The sequence below is a fragment of the Artibeus jamaicensis genome, unplaced genomic scaffold (assembly GCF_021234435.1).
Source record: "Artibeus jamaicensis isolate MK-2021 breed Jamaican fruit bat unplaced genomic scaffold, CSHL_Jam_final contig_477, whole genome shotgun sequence".
Taxonomy (NCBI): domain Eukaryota; kingdom Metazoa; phylum Chordata; class Mammalia; order Chiroptera; family Phyllostomidae; genus Artibeus; species Artibeus jamaicensis.
Genome location: NW_026521854.1, coordinates 7,030,588 through 7,047,602, shown reverse-complemented (window position 1 = coordinate 7,047,602; position 17,015 = coordinate 7,030,588). Strand labels below are relative to the sequence as shown.

The 17,015-nt window shown below is 48.5% G+C and overlaps 1 protein-coding gene across 1 annotated transcript; it reads right to left on the bottom strand.

Moving 5' to 3' along the window:
• Positions 1 to 12,038: 12,038 nt before the first annotated feature.
• Positions 12,039 to 13,869, bottom strand: JUND (JunD proto-oncogene, AP-1 transcription factor subunit). The gene has a single exon (XM_037142038.2). The coding sequence runs from the start codon at positions 13,701 to 13,703 to the stop codon at positions 12,663 to 12,665; it is 1,041 nt and encodes a 346-aa protein (XP_036997933.1). The 5' UTR covers positions 13,704 to 13,869; the 3' UTR covers positions 12,039 to 12,662.
• Between the last annotated feature and the right edge of the window lie 3,146 nt (positions 13,870 to 17,015).

Below are 17,015 nucleotides of genomic sequence, written 5' to 3'. Positions count from 1 at the left end.
AGTGGATTCAGTGCAGGCCTGTGAACCAAAAGGTTGCTGGTTTGATTCCCAGTCAGGGTACACGCCTGGGTTGCTGGCCAGGTCCCTGGTTGGTGGTGTGCAAGAGGCGACTGATTGATTGATGTATCTCTAGCACATTGATATTTCTCTCCCTCTCTTTCTCCCTCCTTTCCACTCTAAAATTAAATTGTTTAAATACCTTAAAAAAGAAAGTTGGATAAATAGCTGAATGCATGACTAAATACTGGTAAGGTAAATCAGTGGATGAATAAATGGTAAATCAGTTGGAGGGATAGATGGAGGGTTCAGTGAAAGAATGGATGAGTAAATGAAGTTGATGAATTTATGAACAGATCAATAAATAAAGAAATGAACTCATGGATGGATGAATGGGTAGATGGATGGATGAGTGTGTAGGTAGGTTGAGGAATTAGTAAATGGATGAATGGATGGGTAGATGAGTATATGAATGGATGGATGAGTAGATTGGTGAATGGATGGATGGATGGATGGATAAGTGGATGGATGGATGAATGAGTGAGTGATTGGATGGATGGGTAGAGGGAGTGAGAAATAACTGAATGAATAGATACGTGGATGGGTGAGTGGACAGATGAAATCTGAGTAGATAAATGGGTGTGTGAGTGGAGCGAGCTGAAGGAATTGGTGAAGAGACCATTGGCAGACCGACGAATGAATCAGTGAATAGATGGTAAGTGACTGACAGATTAATGGCGGATGGAAGGATGGGTAGAAAGAAGAATGAGGAGATGGCTGTAGTTTTCAGAAGTACCTTAGTGCAGAGAGAGTCGGGATGCTGCCAAGCAACACTGATGCATAACTTGGAGCCTATGTTTGGCCAAAGTCCCCCCCTTCTGGCTGAACCAGCTAGACCCTTGACCAGCCATCTTCATACCTTGAGGGGTCATAGAGTTGGAGGAGGAGCAGGAAAAGAAGGTGCAATCTCAGAAGCCAGCTTGTAAGAGTAACCAGCCTTCAGCCCTTCATCCGATGCAATGTACAACACTCCCTGGGCTGGCTCTGTCCTCAAAACCAACATGAGAAGAGACATTAAAAGCAGCCCTGGCTGGTGTGGCTCAGTGGATTGAGTGCTGGCCTGTGAACCAAAGGGTCACAGGTTTGATTCCCAGTCAGGGCACATGCCTAGGTTGTGGACCAGGTCTCCAGGATGGGGCACATGAGAGGCAACCACACATCAATGTTTCTCCCCCTCTCTTTCTACCTCCCTTCACCTCTGTCTAAAAATGAATAAATAAAATCTCTTTTAAAAAGGCAAAAAACCTAAAATCTCAAGAAAACAAAAAACTTTTAAGCCCACAAAGATGAATGTACAAGAAAGTTTATTCCAGTGTTATTTTGTGCATAAAAACAAAACGACTGGAAATAACCAAAAAGGTGATTGACAGGGGTTTAGTTACAAATGCATAAAGAAGGTTGTTCCAGAATTGCATCACTGTATTGTATAAAAGAGAAAACTGAAAACAGCCCTGGCTGGGTGGCTCAGTTGGTTGGAGCATTGTCCCATACACCAGAAGTTTGCGGGTTTGATCCCTGGTCAGGGCACATACCTATGGGTTCAATTCCCTGTTAGGGCTTTTTTGGGAGATAGCCAATTGGTGTTTCTCACATCACTGTTTCTCTTTCTCTCTTCCTCTTCCCCTAAAAAAACCCAATAAACAAATCCTTGGGTGAGAATTAAAAATTTTTTTAAACTGAAAACAACCCAAATGCTTATCAACAAATGGTTCTTAAATTCAGCAATAGAACACTTGTACAGGGGCATGCTATCCAGCCACCAGAAATGGTGTCTAGTGCCACGAGAATGGCTAAAATTAAAAATATCGCCCTGGCTGGTGTAGCTCAGTGGATTGAGCGCAGGCCTGAAAACCAAACAACCGTGGTTCGATTCCTAGTCAGGGCACATGCCTGGGTTGCAGGCCAGTTCCCAGCAGGGGACACACAAGAGGCAGCCATACATTGATGTTTCTCTCCCTCTTTCCTTCCCTTCCCCTCTAAAGATAAATAAATAAAATATTTTTTTAAAAAAGTGGACCACCTGGGGAAACTATCAGTTTCTTGAAGGCAACTCAATCCATGCTGACAAATATACTAAAGAGGTCTAAGTGTTTATACTTAACCCCAATCATAAATCATATAAATGCCCATCAACAGAAAACTGAATATATCAACTGTATATTAACAATATATCAATATAAATAATATCAATAGGAATATGGATTTATTTGTAAATCAATGTATACCATTCAACACAGCAAGGAGAATGAGCTCAGCAATATACAGGTATCTCAGACACATTATTTTAAGTGAAAGAAAAAAAAAAGGACAAATTGGTTATTCCAAGTACAGAAAATTAAAAAGGGAACAGAGGAAGTTCTGCTATTAGAAGACAGGGTATGAGTGGCTGGGCTTTAGGAACAGTCACGTGAGTTTCTGCGAATTGTGAAAATGAAAACTCATGGGTAAGATGCAGATATTCTACAGAAACATGACCAGGTATCAACAGAATATTACAGCCAAGTAGGTTTTATTGCAAGGACGTAAGAATGGTTCCATATCTCTAAATCCCCAAGGTAACTCATTACATCTAGAAGTTAAAAGACAGTCTATTGATTTTTCAAAAAGTACCAAAGGGTGTTTTATAAAATGCAACAGCTATTTTTTAAACTTTTTATTTATTGATTTTAGAGACAGAGGAAGGAAGAGGGAAAGAGAAACATTGGTTTTCCCTCTTCTTTACGTATTCATTGGTTGATCTTTGTACGTGCCCTGACCAGGGACTGAACCCATAACCTGGTGTATCAGGACAATGCTCTAAACAACTGAGCTACCCAGCCAGGGTCTGCAATGGTTATTTCTAATAATAAAAACTTATAGAAATAAATGGAATAGTATATATATACAATAAGGCTAACCACAAACCACAACAAGGATTTTCAGCCCTTTCAGTAGTGAAATCCTAGTCATTTCTACTAAAGGAAAGAACAAGATGCACACACAGTTGGCCACCCTCACTGCAGGTATCGCTCGGTGATTATAGCAAAATGAGATGACAAAGACTAGAATAATTAGTGTCAATATTTCAATAGGAGAGCTAGCTGGTGTAGGGACAGTTTACCTAGAAGAACCAAGATATTCTAATTTTAAAATATATAGTTATATAAACATATATGAGGGGGACCCAAAAAGCCTGTAGTTCATTTGTGAAAAATTGTATTTACTCTTACATTTTTAAACTTCAGTCACATTCAAAGTACTCTCTATTTGATACAACACACCTATCAAGATGTTTTTTTCCCACTGCTCAAAACAGTTTTTGAACTCATTGATTTTGATGCCTTTTAGTGCTTCTGCTGTTTTTGTTTCACCTCAAATGTTTCCCTTTTAAGACTCTTTCGTCTAGGGTAACAAAAAAGAAAAGGTCACTCAGGACGAGATTGGGTGAATAGGGAGGGTGGGGCACAGGGGTCATGCCATTATGGGTCAAAAACTGCCGAACACTCAGCATGGTGTGGGCAGGTGTGCTCGTAAATCACCCATAATGAAATGAGCAAACGCACTGAAAGAGTCTTCAAAACAAATTCACTGGAGCCAAGCGCAGCCTCTCACAACAATGCCAGCTGGCGCACTGTTACAGATGGGCTCTGGAACACTCACCTAGTGGGGGAAGTCTGTACCAAAAGGGGCCGCCCTCCAGAAGATAACTCCAGGGTTTTATTGCGTCCCCCCTCATATATCTATATAAATATATACTTAAACATATTATTAATATTTTGATTTTAAATATATCTTATATATTTACATAAATCTGTATCTATATATTTTTATCTCCTGTCTTTCCTAGACATATAGCTGCATACAAAACCTAGGCATGTAGCTGCAACAAAACCAACAGCTGCATTTCTGTATTTGACAAAAAATCAGCTGGAGCCCTGGCTAGTGTAGCTCAGTGGATTGAGCACGGGCTGCAAACCAAGGGGTCGCCAGTTCAATTCCCGGTCAGGGCACATGCCTGGGTTGCAGGCCTGGTACCCACTGGGGGCCACGTGAGGGGCAACCACACATTGATGTTTCTCTCTCTCTTTGTCCCTCCCTTCCCCTCTCTCTAAAAATAAATAAATAAAATATTTTTTAAAAATCAGCTGGAAATGAAAATGGGGGAAATGCTATTCATAGTAACATGAAAAATTATACAATTCATAGAAACAAATTTTACACAAAAATCAAAGGAGTTATATGAAGGTCCAGAAAGGAGTTGAAAGCCATCTGAAACATAGACCACAAGGTTAGGAAGAAAGAAGTCATATAAATTAGCATTATACAATGTCACATTCACAGGGGACAGTTCATATTCAATTAGAATCCCGACAGGGAGTGTTTTAAAAATGGAAGGAATGCTTTCAATGTTCGAATGAAATAATAAATGAGAGTGGCCAAGATCACGGACAAGAAGAGGAACTTGACTTGCCAGATATATAAGTATGCTGGAAAGCCATCATGATCACAGTATGGTACCCACCCAGAACTAGACAATCTATTGAGACAGAATGGTGAAACCAAAATTGATCCCAATGTAACAAGGGCACATTGTATTTTAATTCAGGAGGTAAAAATCATAGTATGGGGTACAAGCAAATGGTACAAGTAAGCAATTCATCTGGGAGAACAGGACTTAGACCCCTATCTCATAACAGTCCAAAAACAAAACCCAGATGGATTTAAAAATTGTGAAAACATTGCCTTTGCTGGTGGTTCAGTTGGCTGGGGCATCGTCCCATACACCATAAGGTTGTGGGTTCAATTACTGGTCATGGCACATACTGAGGTTGTAGATTTGATGCCCTTCAGGGCACGTACATCAATTTCTCTCACATTGATCTCTCTCTTTCTCTCCCACCCCTTCTCTAAAATCAATAGATATATCATCGGGGGAAGATTTTTTTTAAATTATGAGAACATTTATTAGAATGTGTGAATTTATTAGAATGTGTAACATGTAAATTAGGGAACTCTCATAAAATTAAACAGGAAACTCAAAAAAATCTGAAAAAGATAAATGTCTGACTTCACAAAGAGAAAAAAATGTATGGCAAACGATGCCATAAAAAAGGTCAAAGACAAAAGACTGTCTCTGCAGTCTTTTACGGTGTTTGCAATGCATGTGATAAAGAGTCCAGGTTAATTGCTTAACACAAAAATGACCACATTTTTTTAAGAATATAACAGAATCCAGAGCCTCTGCAACATAATGCTCACAATGCCTAAGCTATATTACAAAATGACTCAATCTATGAATAAACACAGAAAAGCAATTTATTCTCCTGAAAAAAAATTATCAATAGAGTATGATCCCTAAGATACCCCAGATATTAGCAGACAAGGATTTAGAGTAGACAAGGATTAGCAGATAAGGGTTTTAGAGTAGCTATATAATTAAGATTAATAGAAAAATACCATTATGCTCATAATAAGTGGTACTATGCTAATTCTAACAAGCATTAGCAGACAAGAATTTTAGAGTAGCTATATAATTAAGATTAATAGGAAAATACCACTATGCTCATAATAAGTGAAGAGATGGGGCACCTCAGCAGAGAAATAGAAAAAAAGAGATACTAGAAAAAAAAACAGGTGAAAATTCTAAACTTAAAAATATACAATACCTGAAATTTCAAAATTCTCTGCATAGGCTAACCAGCAAAGTGCAGATTGCAGTGACAGAAGAGTCAGTGAGTTTGAATATAAAGAGATAGAATTTATCCAAACCGAAGAACACAGAGGAGGAAAATGGGCCTTAAAGCAAGACTTAGGGACTTATGGGACAACATCAGAAGGACTAACATAAATAATTGGGGTCTCCCAAAAAAGAGAAAGGCACAAAAATATGTGAAGAAATCATGGCCAAAACTTGTTGAAAAAGCGTTTTTATAGATTTAAGAAACTGCCCTGGCTGGTGTGGCTCAGTGGATTGAGTGCTGGCTTGTGAACCAAAGGGTCACAGATTTGATTCCCAGTCAGAGCACATGCCTGGGTTGTGGGCCAGGTCCCCAGTAGGGGGTGCACAAGAGGCAACCACACACTGATGTTTCTCTCCTTCTCTTTCTCTGTCCCTTTCCCTCTCTAAAATTAAATTATATATATATATATATATATATATATATATATATATATATATATATATATGAAACCCTCATGAAGTCCTAAGCAAGATAAACACAAAGACTATACACCTGGGCTCAGTCTAGTCAATGTCTTGAAAAACAAAGGTCAAATCTTGAAAGCATCCAGAAGAAAATAATATGTAACACCCAGCCCTGGCTGGTGTTGCTCAGTGGACTGAGTGTGGGCCTGAGAACCACACGAACGCGGTTCGATTCCCCGTCAGAACACATGCCTGGGTCGCAGACCAGTTCCCAGCAGGGGACACACAAGAGGCAACCATACATTGATATTTCTCTCCCTCTCTCCTTCCCTTCCCCTCTAAAGATAAATAAATAAAATCTTAAAAAAAAAAAAAAAGTAACACCCAGTAGAACAACTCGATCAATCAGCCAATTTTTCATCAGAAACTATGGAAGCCAGAAGACAGTAGAACCACCCTGCTGCAGGCCCAATCAGGAGACAGAGTTTATATTAAACTTCCCTACTTTAGTTAACTATTTAAAATAGGGAGTTTAATATAAACAATTGTTAATGACTAACCATAAGACAAAATGAAACTCTAAGTGGTTTCCTAGGGCTGAGGGAGTGTTTCCAAGGAAGAGCAAATTTGGAACAGATTTGGACTTCCTTGGAGTCCAATGGTTTAGCACACCGCATGGCAGAGATATTTGCTGGTTTGGCCAGGCCATAGCTGGTCTGGAGTTGTGGGCAAGGAATAGCTGGAGAAGCAGGTGATCAGCAACTGGCGATATGAGCACATGTTGGGAGTGCAGGTGCTGCTGGGGGACAGGAGGCCTACAGTGCATGGGCCGCCATGAGGGCTCTGGTTTGGGGTCAAGAAGGCTGGAGAAACGTTTCTATCGGGTTAAGGCTGCAAAGTTGCAGAGGAATGATGATCTGTACTCATGACTGAATCTCCACACTGGCCCTTCTTGCAGGTGAGCCTCTTCGTTCAGCAATGTCTGAACAGTGTGGAACTGTTCAACTTTGCCCTCTACTGAGAAAGGTTAACATTCCACTCATTTGAAAGGAGACAATCAAAGTAACTCCTTTATCACAGAGAACATATTGAGAGGTTCGTTTAAAAATTCAAATAACCTAAAGGAGGCAGGAGAGGGAGAATATAGTACTAGAACTCAGGGACAACAGAAAGAATAATAGTAAAACGGTAGACTTCAATCTGCCATATCATTAATTGAGATGATAATGGACTAGACATTTTGAGAAAGAGCTGACCAGAATCAATTCGTTCTCAAAGACCCATGCATTCCTCTTTTCAGGATGAACAATCTGGTTTCGCCTGTGTGGTGGCCTGAATGTCCAACCCCCTGCTCAGTCTTCACCCTGGCCTCAAGGCAGCAGGGCGCGTTCCGAAAAAGGACCAGTGAGAACTGAAACATAAGAGCCAATGGGTCTGAGATCAGCTCTCCTGGAGGTGGACAGTCATTGTCCCCGTTTCACAGAGGAGGAACCCGAGGTCTGGAGAAGCTAACATATTATGTGACTTATGTCTTTATATTGTTTCTGATTTGCCTCCCCCATTAAACTATGAGCTACCCATCGGTGGGAATGTCTGTCTCTTTTGTTTGCTCTTGGATCCCCAGAGTCTAGAACACTCCACATAGTAGGTGCTCAATAGATGTTTATGGATGGATAAATGGCTAGATGGATCTGTGCATGCATGGATAAGATGGATAGATGGATGGATGTAGCCCAAACTTCAGAGTTGAAGTTGGCAGCTTCAGGGTCTGAACTGGTTTGTCCTGGGGTTTTATCAACCATGTGGTTCAGCCCTTTTGATGAATTCAACCAGAATGAGCAAACAAACAGTAAAAGAAGTGGGGTTACAGGGGATAAGAAGGAAGAACAGGGGCCTCCAACATACGAGGTGAATGACTGGCTTGGCAGTTTGCGGTGAACTCTTTTGAGCCTGTTTCCCTATGTGTCACATGTGCTAAGCCTACTTTCCCAGGTCCCAAGATGTGACAGACTTTCCAGGCTGGGCCCCCAGGCAGACAAACCCGCCATCTGGCCTTTGGGGAAACTTAATGCCTCTGCTCTGAGGGATTGGGGTGCCAAGACCCCTCAGAGAGGCTGAAAGGCCCAAGGAAACTCTGAGGACAATGGGGGCCAAAGAATGACCAGGTCCCCATATACCCACCACAAAGCCCTCCACTAGCCCCACTCACCTGCCCCTGAAGCTGAACCCACCAGCCTGATGACCAACCTTACAGCCCAGGTGCCATGGTGGCTTTGTGACTCACAACCAAGTTCTGGCCAATCACTGAAGGCTCCTGGGACGAGAGAGTTCTAGAAGGCAGACTCGGGTGGGGGCAGGACCCAGGTCAGAAGTGAGAGTCATGGTGGTTGTGATATATTATAATCTGCCCATCCTGAGCAGAAAGTTAGGGCTCTGAGCACTAAAATGACCTCCGTGTGTCTGGAAGCAGCCTCTGTCTCTCACCCCTTGGGCATTTGCTGAGCACCTACTTAAGGCTGGGACCTGACCTGAGCCTGGGGACACAACACACTAACTCAAATAATTTGGGACTGTGAAACTTAGAAGGGACCAAAGCGGGTGGGATGGGCTGACCCACAGAGGAGTTGGCTGTGGCAGGGCTGGGTGAAGGGCATATCCAGGGGAGGGCACAGTATGGGCAAAGGTCCTGAGATGGAAATAAGCTGAGGATAATGAGGGAACACAGCTGATATGGGTGGAGAGGAAAGAGAAGAGGGTGAGGCAGGGTCACAGGTGGGGCCTTGGAGAGGGGTAGGAGAATTGCAGTTTTACTGAGAAGGTACCCAGGAGCCACGACAGGGTTTAGAGGAAACTCTGACTTCTTTTTACATTCTTTAATTTGTTTTTTAGAGAGAGGGAAAGGGAGGGAGAAAGAAAGAGAAACATCCATCAGTTGTCTCTCACTGCGCCCCAACCAGGACCGAACCTGCAACCTAAGCACGTGTCCTGACCAGGAATTGAACCGACGAACTTTAACTCTGCAGGATAACACCCAACCAGCTGAGACACACTAGTCAGGGACTGACTTCTTAGAAGGCCAGCTGGTATCTGTGTCTGTCTGCCTCTGAGGATGGAGGCTCCTCAGAGTGGGGCTGGGCCCAAGACACCCTGGGATCTACACACAGCCTGGTGGAAACGGGCATTAAGTCTCAGCCACAACCCTGCAGACGGAAGTGAGGCTGCCATCCCCGGTCACCTCCTGGGGCTAAAGGGAGGCCTGGTGTGATCACTGCTGGCCGGGCCGGGGCTGACGCACATCTTGGCCTCAGCTCAGCAGGGTCCTGCCAAAGTCACAAAAGCTTGGCCCAGGGGCCTCTGCCTGGCCTCCCCGGGGAGCCACTGGGAGGCACCAGAACGAGAGGCCAGCTGCAGATTGGTCTCCAGAAAAATCTAGGCTAGATCAGTGGGTTGGAACTCTAAGATATTATATGTTTTCAATTTTTATCAAAATTTTTTATTTATTGCCCTGGCTGGTGTAGCTCAGTGGATTGAGTACGGGCCCATGAACCAGAGGATCGCAGTTCGATTCCTGGTCAGGGCACATGCCTGGGTTGCAGGCCAGTTCCCAGCAGGGGACGCATGAGAGGCAACCATACATTGATATTTCTCTCCCTCTCTCCTTCCCTTCCCCTCTAAAGATAGATAAATAAAATCTTTTTTAAAACGTTTAATTAAAAATTTTTTAAATTTATTTTTCAAGAGAAAGTAAGGGAGAAAGATAAGGAAACATTGATGTACAAAGAGAAAACTTGATGGGCTGTCTCTGCCATGACCACAGCTGGAGACCCAGCCCGCAACCCAGGCACACACCCCAACCTGGAATCAAACAGGTGACCCTTTGGTTTGCAGGCCTGCATTCAATCCAAAAAGCCACTTAAAAGGAGCCCAGTTTTTATTTATTTTTAGAGAGGAGGGAAGGGAGGGAAACACCGATTGGTTGCTTCTCACATGCCCACAATCAGGGATCTGGCTCACAACACAGGTATGTGCCCTGACCAGTCATCAAACTGGCAGCCTTTTTGTTTGTGGGATGATGCCCAGCCCACTGAGCTACAGACGCCAGTGGGGGCAGTCTTGCAGGATTAAGCCCTTCATCTGTGGGGCTCAGTCAATTCCAGGTAAAGTTTCAGAACTAAACTGTAGGGAACTCAGCTGCTGGCTGGAGAGTTGGGGAATTGGTTAATGTAGGGAAAAACACCACACAATTGGCAAAGGAAGGGTCGGTAAACACAGCCTGAGCAGATCTCACAATCTCCCTGGACCTCCCCTTCTCTGTAGGCTGAGAACTGCTCAGGGTGCATTTGAGTATTAACTACGTCATTGTTGTTCATCCCCCAAACACTTCCAACTCCTGCCCTGGGAGAGGTTCCCTCGACATAAACGCACCCACATCGCAGCACCTTAGGTAAAGCCCAGAGTAGGGAGACTTGGATGAGGACACAGGGTAGCCAAGTGGTACCCAAACTGGGACTCCTTTCCCTGAATAGTTAAGCTTTACCCCCAAAACGTGGCATTTGGTCTCCTGTCAAGACACCCTCTCAGCATCAACCCTTACTTCTGGGGCACCTCCTGAAATGCCTGCCTGAAGGTGGTGCCAGGTGCAGTTAAAAACCAAACCCCAAAACAGCTCTTAAAAGCCTCAAGTGGGGAGCCAGGGTGACAGGGGCTAGAGCCAACATGCAGGTGGTGAGGCACCACTCTGATGGCTAAGGGACTGTGCGCACAGTATTCCTTCTTTGTACCTCTTCACCATTCAGCCACCTTCTTAGCAGGGTTGGGTACGATCAGCATTCAGTACATGCCTACCAGCCCGGCTTGCCCCATGTCCTGGGCCACCAAAACCCAGAGGAGGCCAGGGAAGGGGGCTGCCTAGCAGTCAGCAGTCTAGAGAGGAGAAATCCAGGTCATCTCCTTAAAAGGCTGTGTGACTTCAAGCCAGTCACTCAAACTCTCTAAACCTTAGTTTCCACAAAATGGGAGAATGGATATTGGGGGAGGGTGCTTGGAAAATCCTGGACTCCCAGTTACCTAAAAGGGTAACTCCACAAAAAGTACTCATACCTCCAGTCCTAGAGGAAGACCACCTGGGTCAGATCCCACCTGTGCTACTTTCCTTCTGGTCCCAAGACTCAATTTCCCCATCCCCTAACCTGTGATAAACACATCGGGCACTACTGACTGTAAGCCAAGCACTACTCTAAACCAGGGGTGTCCAACCTTTTGGGATCTCTGGGCCTCACTGGAAGAAGAGTTGTCTTGGGCCACATGAAAACAAAAGAAACCTCATGTTTTAAGTAAATTTACAATTTTGTGTTGGGCCGTATTCACGACCATCCTGGGGCACATGCCGGGGCACATGCCGTGGGCCAGTTGGACAGTGTAAACAAACTTAATCTTCACAACTTCATGGAGTAGTTGATTGATCTGCCCATTTCACAAACATTGGCCCAGAAGCTTAATGTCTCTTCCTTTTCCTTCCTGCTCCGGGCTGGGGCTGTTGTCCTCTTTCCATCCTGCAGTCAACTCCTCCCCAAAGGGGACACGCTGCAAGCTCGATAGTTCCAATCGACGGTTCAAGTCTCCAGGGTCCCCCCCCCCCCGCCCCCCGCAGCCCGGACAACAGCCCGCCTCGCGCCCAAGAGCGCCTAGATGGCGCTCGCTGCGCGCCAGAGGTGCAGGCCCCTCCCGGGCGCCGGCTCCCCCTCCTCTGAGCAGAGGAGGAGGGCGGAGGGCAGAAGGTGTGGGGGAAGGGGAGCGAGCCAGACCTCGCCCAGCCCATCAAGCCCCGGCGGAGGAAGGAGGAGGCGGAGAGCAGAGCTGGCATTAGGAGACTTTACTGAAAACAGAAAACCAGGCGAACCAAGTATTACAAACAGGAATGTAGACTCGTAGCAAAACAAAACAGAATAAAAAGGGGGAGCGGGAGGACGGGGGCGGGGCAGAGAGCAAGGAAAGGGGAGAGTAATTTTCTTCTTCCCATTTCTTTAAAAAAAAACCAACACAAGAAAACACGCACTCACACAACCAACGTTTGTTCCCGAGTAGAAACATAAATAGGGCAGAATCAAACACTGTTCTCTCTTCCAAATGAAAATAAGAAGTAAAAGAAAAGGCAACGCAGGGCTTCAGGCTGCGCCCCCTCGGAACCCTCTTCGGCGGCGATGCGTACAAAGGGGAGGCCGGGCGCGCGGGTTTGTGCAATTCGGGCGGCCACCCGCAGAGGTCAGAGGCAGCGCGAGGGCAGGGGGCGGGGGAAGTCATGCGCTTGCCCCCCGGGAGCAGGGGGTCCAGCTTGTCGAGTCTCAGGCGCCCTCTCTGAGTCCTGGCACCATCCGGGGGCGTCCCCGGGGCCACGCCCTCTCCAAGTCCGGGACACCCACGCCCCCCCACGCGAACCCGCCTCTCGGGGGAGGGGGGCCGCGCATGCGCCCCGCGCGCGGGCTCAGTACGCGGGCACCTGGTGCTGGGGCAGCAGCTGGCAGCCGCTGTTGACGTGGCTGAGGACCTTCTGCTTGAGCTGCGCCACCTGCTCACGCAGCAAGCTCGCGGTGGACGCCAGCTCCGTGTTCTGGCTCTTGAGTGTCTTCACTTTCTCCTCGAGGCGCGAGATGCGTTCTAGCTTGCGCTTGCGGCACTTGGAGGCAGCGATGCGGTTGCGCAGCCGCTTGCGTTCTGCTTTGATGCGCTCTTGAGTGTCCATGTCGATGGGCGACAACGGCGGGCTCTCACCGAAGCTCGGCACGTCGGGCACCGTCTGTGGCTCGTCCTTGAGCGCGGCGAGGCGCGGCGGCCCCAGCGCGCCCGGGGGTGGCGGTGGAAAGGGCACGGGCTCGGCGGCGAAGGCGACAGTCGCAGCACTCCCCGCACTCCCGGTACTGCCCGCGTAGCTGCTCAGGTTCGCGTAGACGGGCGCCTCGGGTGTGGCCGCCGCCGGAGCCAGCTCTCCGGGAGGCGCGGCACCAGCAGCCGTGCCTGAGGGTCCCCCGGCCGCTGCCGCAGCGGAGGCCGCACCCGCACCGAGCTGGTTCTGCTTGTGCAAGTCCTCCAGGGCCTTGACGAAGCCCTCGGCGAACTCCTGTTCCTCGCTGGCCGCCACCTTGGGGTACAGGAATTGTGTGCTCGTCGGCGTGGTAGTGACCAGCCCGTTGGACTGGATGATGAGACGCTCGAGTTCGGGCGAGGCCAGCTTAAGCAGCCCTAGGTCCGGTGAGGCAAGCAGGCCGTCGGGCGGCGCCGAGCCAGAGGTGCCGTCTGTGCGCAAGGGGGCTGGGGGCGGCGCGGCCCCGGGCTTGAGCGCTGCTGCCACCTGCTCGCTCAGGCTCAGCGTCAGCGCATCTTTCTTCATCATGCTGCCGGCCGCTGCCGTCGGGGGCGCCCCGGGGAACAGGCGACCCGGGGACGCAAAGCTGCTACCGCCGCCACTGCTACTGACGCCGCCGCCCAGGCCGCTTAGCGCCTCATCGCCGTAGAAGGGTGTTTCCATCCTCCGCCTCCCCCGCCGCGCCGGTCCGGGGGGGAGGGGAGTGGCTGCGGCCTCCCGAGGGGCCCGCACCCCCCCGTCCGCTTGGCCCTAGCGCCCGCCCCGGCCGCAGCCGCTACGCCCGGCCCTCGGTTGGCGGCGGCTCCTGCGCCGCGCAACCCGCGCGCCCTCTTATAGCCTCGGCCCAGCGCGATGAGCTCACTGCCCCCGCTCGCCATTGGGTGTGGGTGACGTCTCTCATTTACATTGCAGGGCGGAGCCAGGCCATCACCGCCCCCCTGGCTGCCGTTGCCCCGGTGACGCGCGGTAAACGCCACAACAGCGCGCTGCCTTGTGGGTTGACGTCATGGGGGCGGGCCAGGGGACTGGGCCGGGTCACTCCGCTCTAGGAGGGAGCGTTGTGTACGACCAAAGTCCCCAGCGCCGCCTCCCGCCAAGGCACGTCCGGGGTGGCGTGATAGGCCCGGCCACCAGGCGCCTAGCCACTGGGCGCCTGCCAGCCCTGAAGCTCCGCCCCGCGGGCCCTCCTGGGGCCGGGCCGACGGGGGCGGTGCCGGTCCCCTGGAATGGAGGTGGCGGGTTTTGGGGTTCCAGATGGATAAATTACTCCCTGGCACCTTCCGCTCCACTGCACGGACAGTGCCTCCCTTAACGTGTTTGGTAAAGCTTTGTGTGCGCTGGGGGCTGAAGTCCTGGAGGAGCGTTGGCTAGTGGCTCGCCCGGGATTTGGACCAAGTCTGCCTTCACCCACCTTTACCCCATTGTCTGGTGGTGTGTTTGCCTCGGAAAGACGGAGGAGGGTAGAAGAGAGCTTCCAGGAGTTGCTGGAAGCGCTTTGATCCTTCTACTTTTCACTGGGAGCTATCTAAAGCACTGGGTCCGAATTCCTGACAGATGAAAATCAGGAGCAGAGTGACTTGCCTGAGGAGATCAGAGCTGTAACGAGGCCTGAGCTTTTACCCATCCTGTAAAACCCTGGTGTCCGTGCCCCTGGGCGGCCGCCTACGTTCTAACTCTTTTCCAGGTCCTGCTGTGGGTCCTTGGATAAGGGTACTTAGGCTTAGGCAAGAATCCCAGCTGGTAATCATTACCTGCTTATTACCATTGTGACAGTTAGGGCTTAATGAGCCGCCATAGGTTTAAGCCTATGGCTGAGGATGGGGTATACAAATAGGAGGAAAGGAACACCTTCCTCAACACTCCCCAGGGGCCCTTGAGATATCAGAGTCTGACAGACAGACCTGCACACAACCCCTCCACGGCTCCCACAGCACTCAGGATGGAGCTCACTCCTCAGCCAAGGTGGTAGAAGCTCCATACCCTCCTTTCCCCACTGACCTTTCACTCTTACCCTATCTGAACCTTGGCTTCCCAGCTCCTTAGTGCCCCTGAACCTCTGCATGCACTATATGCCCTCTGGTGATTCTCTCCTTCCCATTATATCCTTGGAATCATCCAGAATGGTGGAGTGGATCATAAATCCCCAGAAGGCAGAGGGATCTTCTCTATCCTGGGGCTGGTGGGTCCCCAGGTCCCTAAGTCCCTGCACAGGGCCTAGACTACTGTGGACACAAAGTGTTAAAGGAGAACACTGCCTGGCTGGATTTGCTGTGGCAGCCTCTGGCCTTGGTTTGTGTGACTGGTCCGTGGACAGCAACCCCCCCACACACACACACAAGTTCCCTTCCTCACCTGGGACTGCCCCTACTGGCTTTGAAGCAAAAAGGCTATGAGGGAGACTGTGATTATGAGCAAGAGGCCTGGCCTGGCCTCGAGGGCAGAGGGCCAAGCATATGGATGTGTGCCTGTGTGCATTCATATATGGAGCAGACTACCATATGTATATGTATATGTCTTTTTCCAGGAATGTGGTCTCTCAGCTCTCCAGACCTGTCCTCCTGGGTCTCAGCCTGGGTAAAGAGACCCCTCGGTGCAAGTGAGTACAGCCCCTGCCTGGCCTGTTGCCAATCCTGCCCTGGGACCCCTATCTGGAACAAAATTGGAAGAGAGGGTGCCCTGCTTCTCCCCACAGCAAGAGGGTGATTGGGCCTTGACCTTGATAGATAGGTGAATGTCTCATGAACTTTGGGCAGAGACAGCCAGACCTGAAAGACTGACCAGCAGATAGGCCTTGGGAAATGGAGGCACAGGGAGGCCAAAGCAAGTTACCTCTCTGAGTCCCAGTTTCTGCTTCATGAAAATGGAGCAAATAATACTACAACCTTATGGAGTATTGAGACTTTTATTGGATTTGTGGAAATAGTATAGGTTCAATAATGGTCTCTATCACTGTTTTACTTTAATTTTTAAAATTTTTATCCTCAACCAACAATTTTTTTTTTCATTGCTTTTAGAGAGAGAGGAGGAGAGAGAGAAAAACATCAACATGAGAGAGAAACATCAGTAGGACCTGGACTGGGGATCATAGACTCCCAGCCTGGGGAGGGAGCATGCGACCGAGGTATATTCCCTGACCGGGAATCAAACCCATAACCAACTAGGCTGGAACCAACTAAGGCGGGGGCTGATTTACATTATTATTATTCAGCCAAACTTAACTGCAGTTCTTTGGTCTGGAGTTCCCTCTGCATAGAGTGCCCTTCCCTAGCCTCCAGGCAAACTCCTAGTCGTCCTTCAAACTCACTTCCAATGTTCCTTCCTCCAAGAAGCCTTCCTTAACCATGGTCCTGGGGACTTCCTTAGACCCCTTCCTTAGACCTGTATGAGCCCTGTCCGCCATTGGTGTCTGACTCTATATGCTCCAGTTGGAGGAAGGCAGGGTCCTTGAGACTGGATGAGGAGGATCTGTCATGGCTTCTAAATGTAGGGCGCTGCCTTTGGCAGACTGTGCCAGCCCCACTTTCCTCTCAGGCTCCTCTGCTGGGCACTTGCTATTCCCTCAGACCCGATGCCCTTCCCTACCTTCTCCTTCCTTCCAGCTAGGTAGAACTCTGGGACACCCCAGTCCTTCCCCTCCCATTTGCACCAGCCCTGACCCCAGAGCTGGGTAGGTGCATCCAGATCTGTCTGTGAGACTGGGGGGCTTCTTGGGCAGGTCAAGGAGGGCCCTAAATCCATCAACCAGTCCCATGCAATGAACTAGATATAACTTTCATTCCTTCCTTCCTTCATTCCACACACTGGAATGAGCACCTACTGTGAGCCCAGTGATGGGGACACACATGAATGACACAAACAATCCCACCCACCCAGCACAGGATCTGAAGGAAGGTGACACAGCTTTGAGGTTAATAAATAAATGGTGCTTTCATGGTGGGTAAAAGGGGGTGTTCAGAGTTGAATAATCTGGGAGAG

Coding starts and splice junctions, on each gene's coding strand:
- JUND (XM_037142038.2), bottom strand. CDS start 13,703: ATGGAAACACCCTTCTACGGCGATGAGGCGCTAAGCGGCCTGGGCGGC.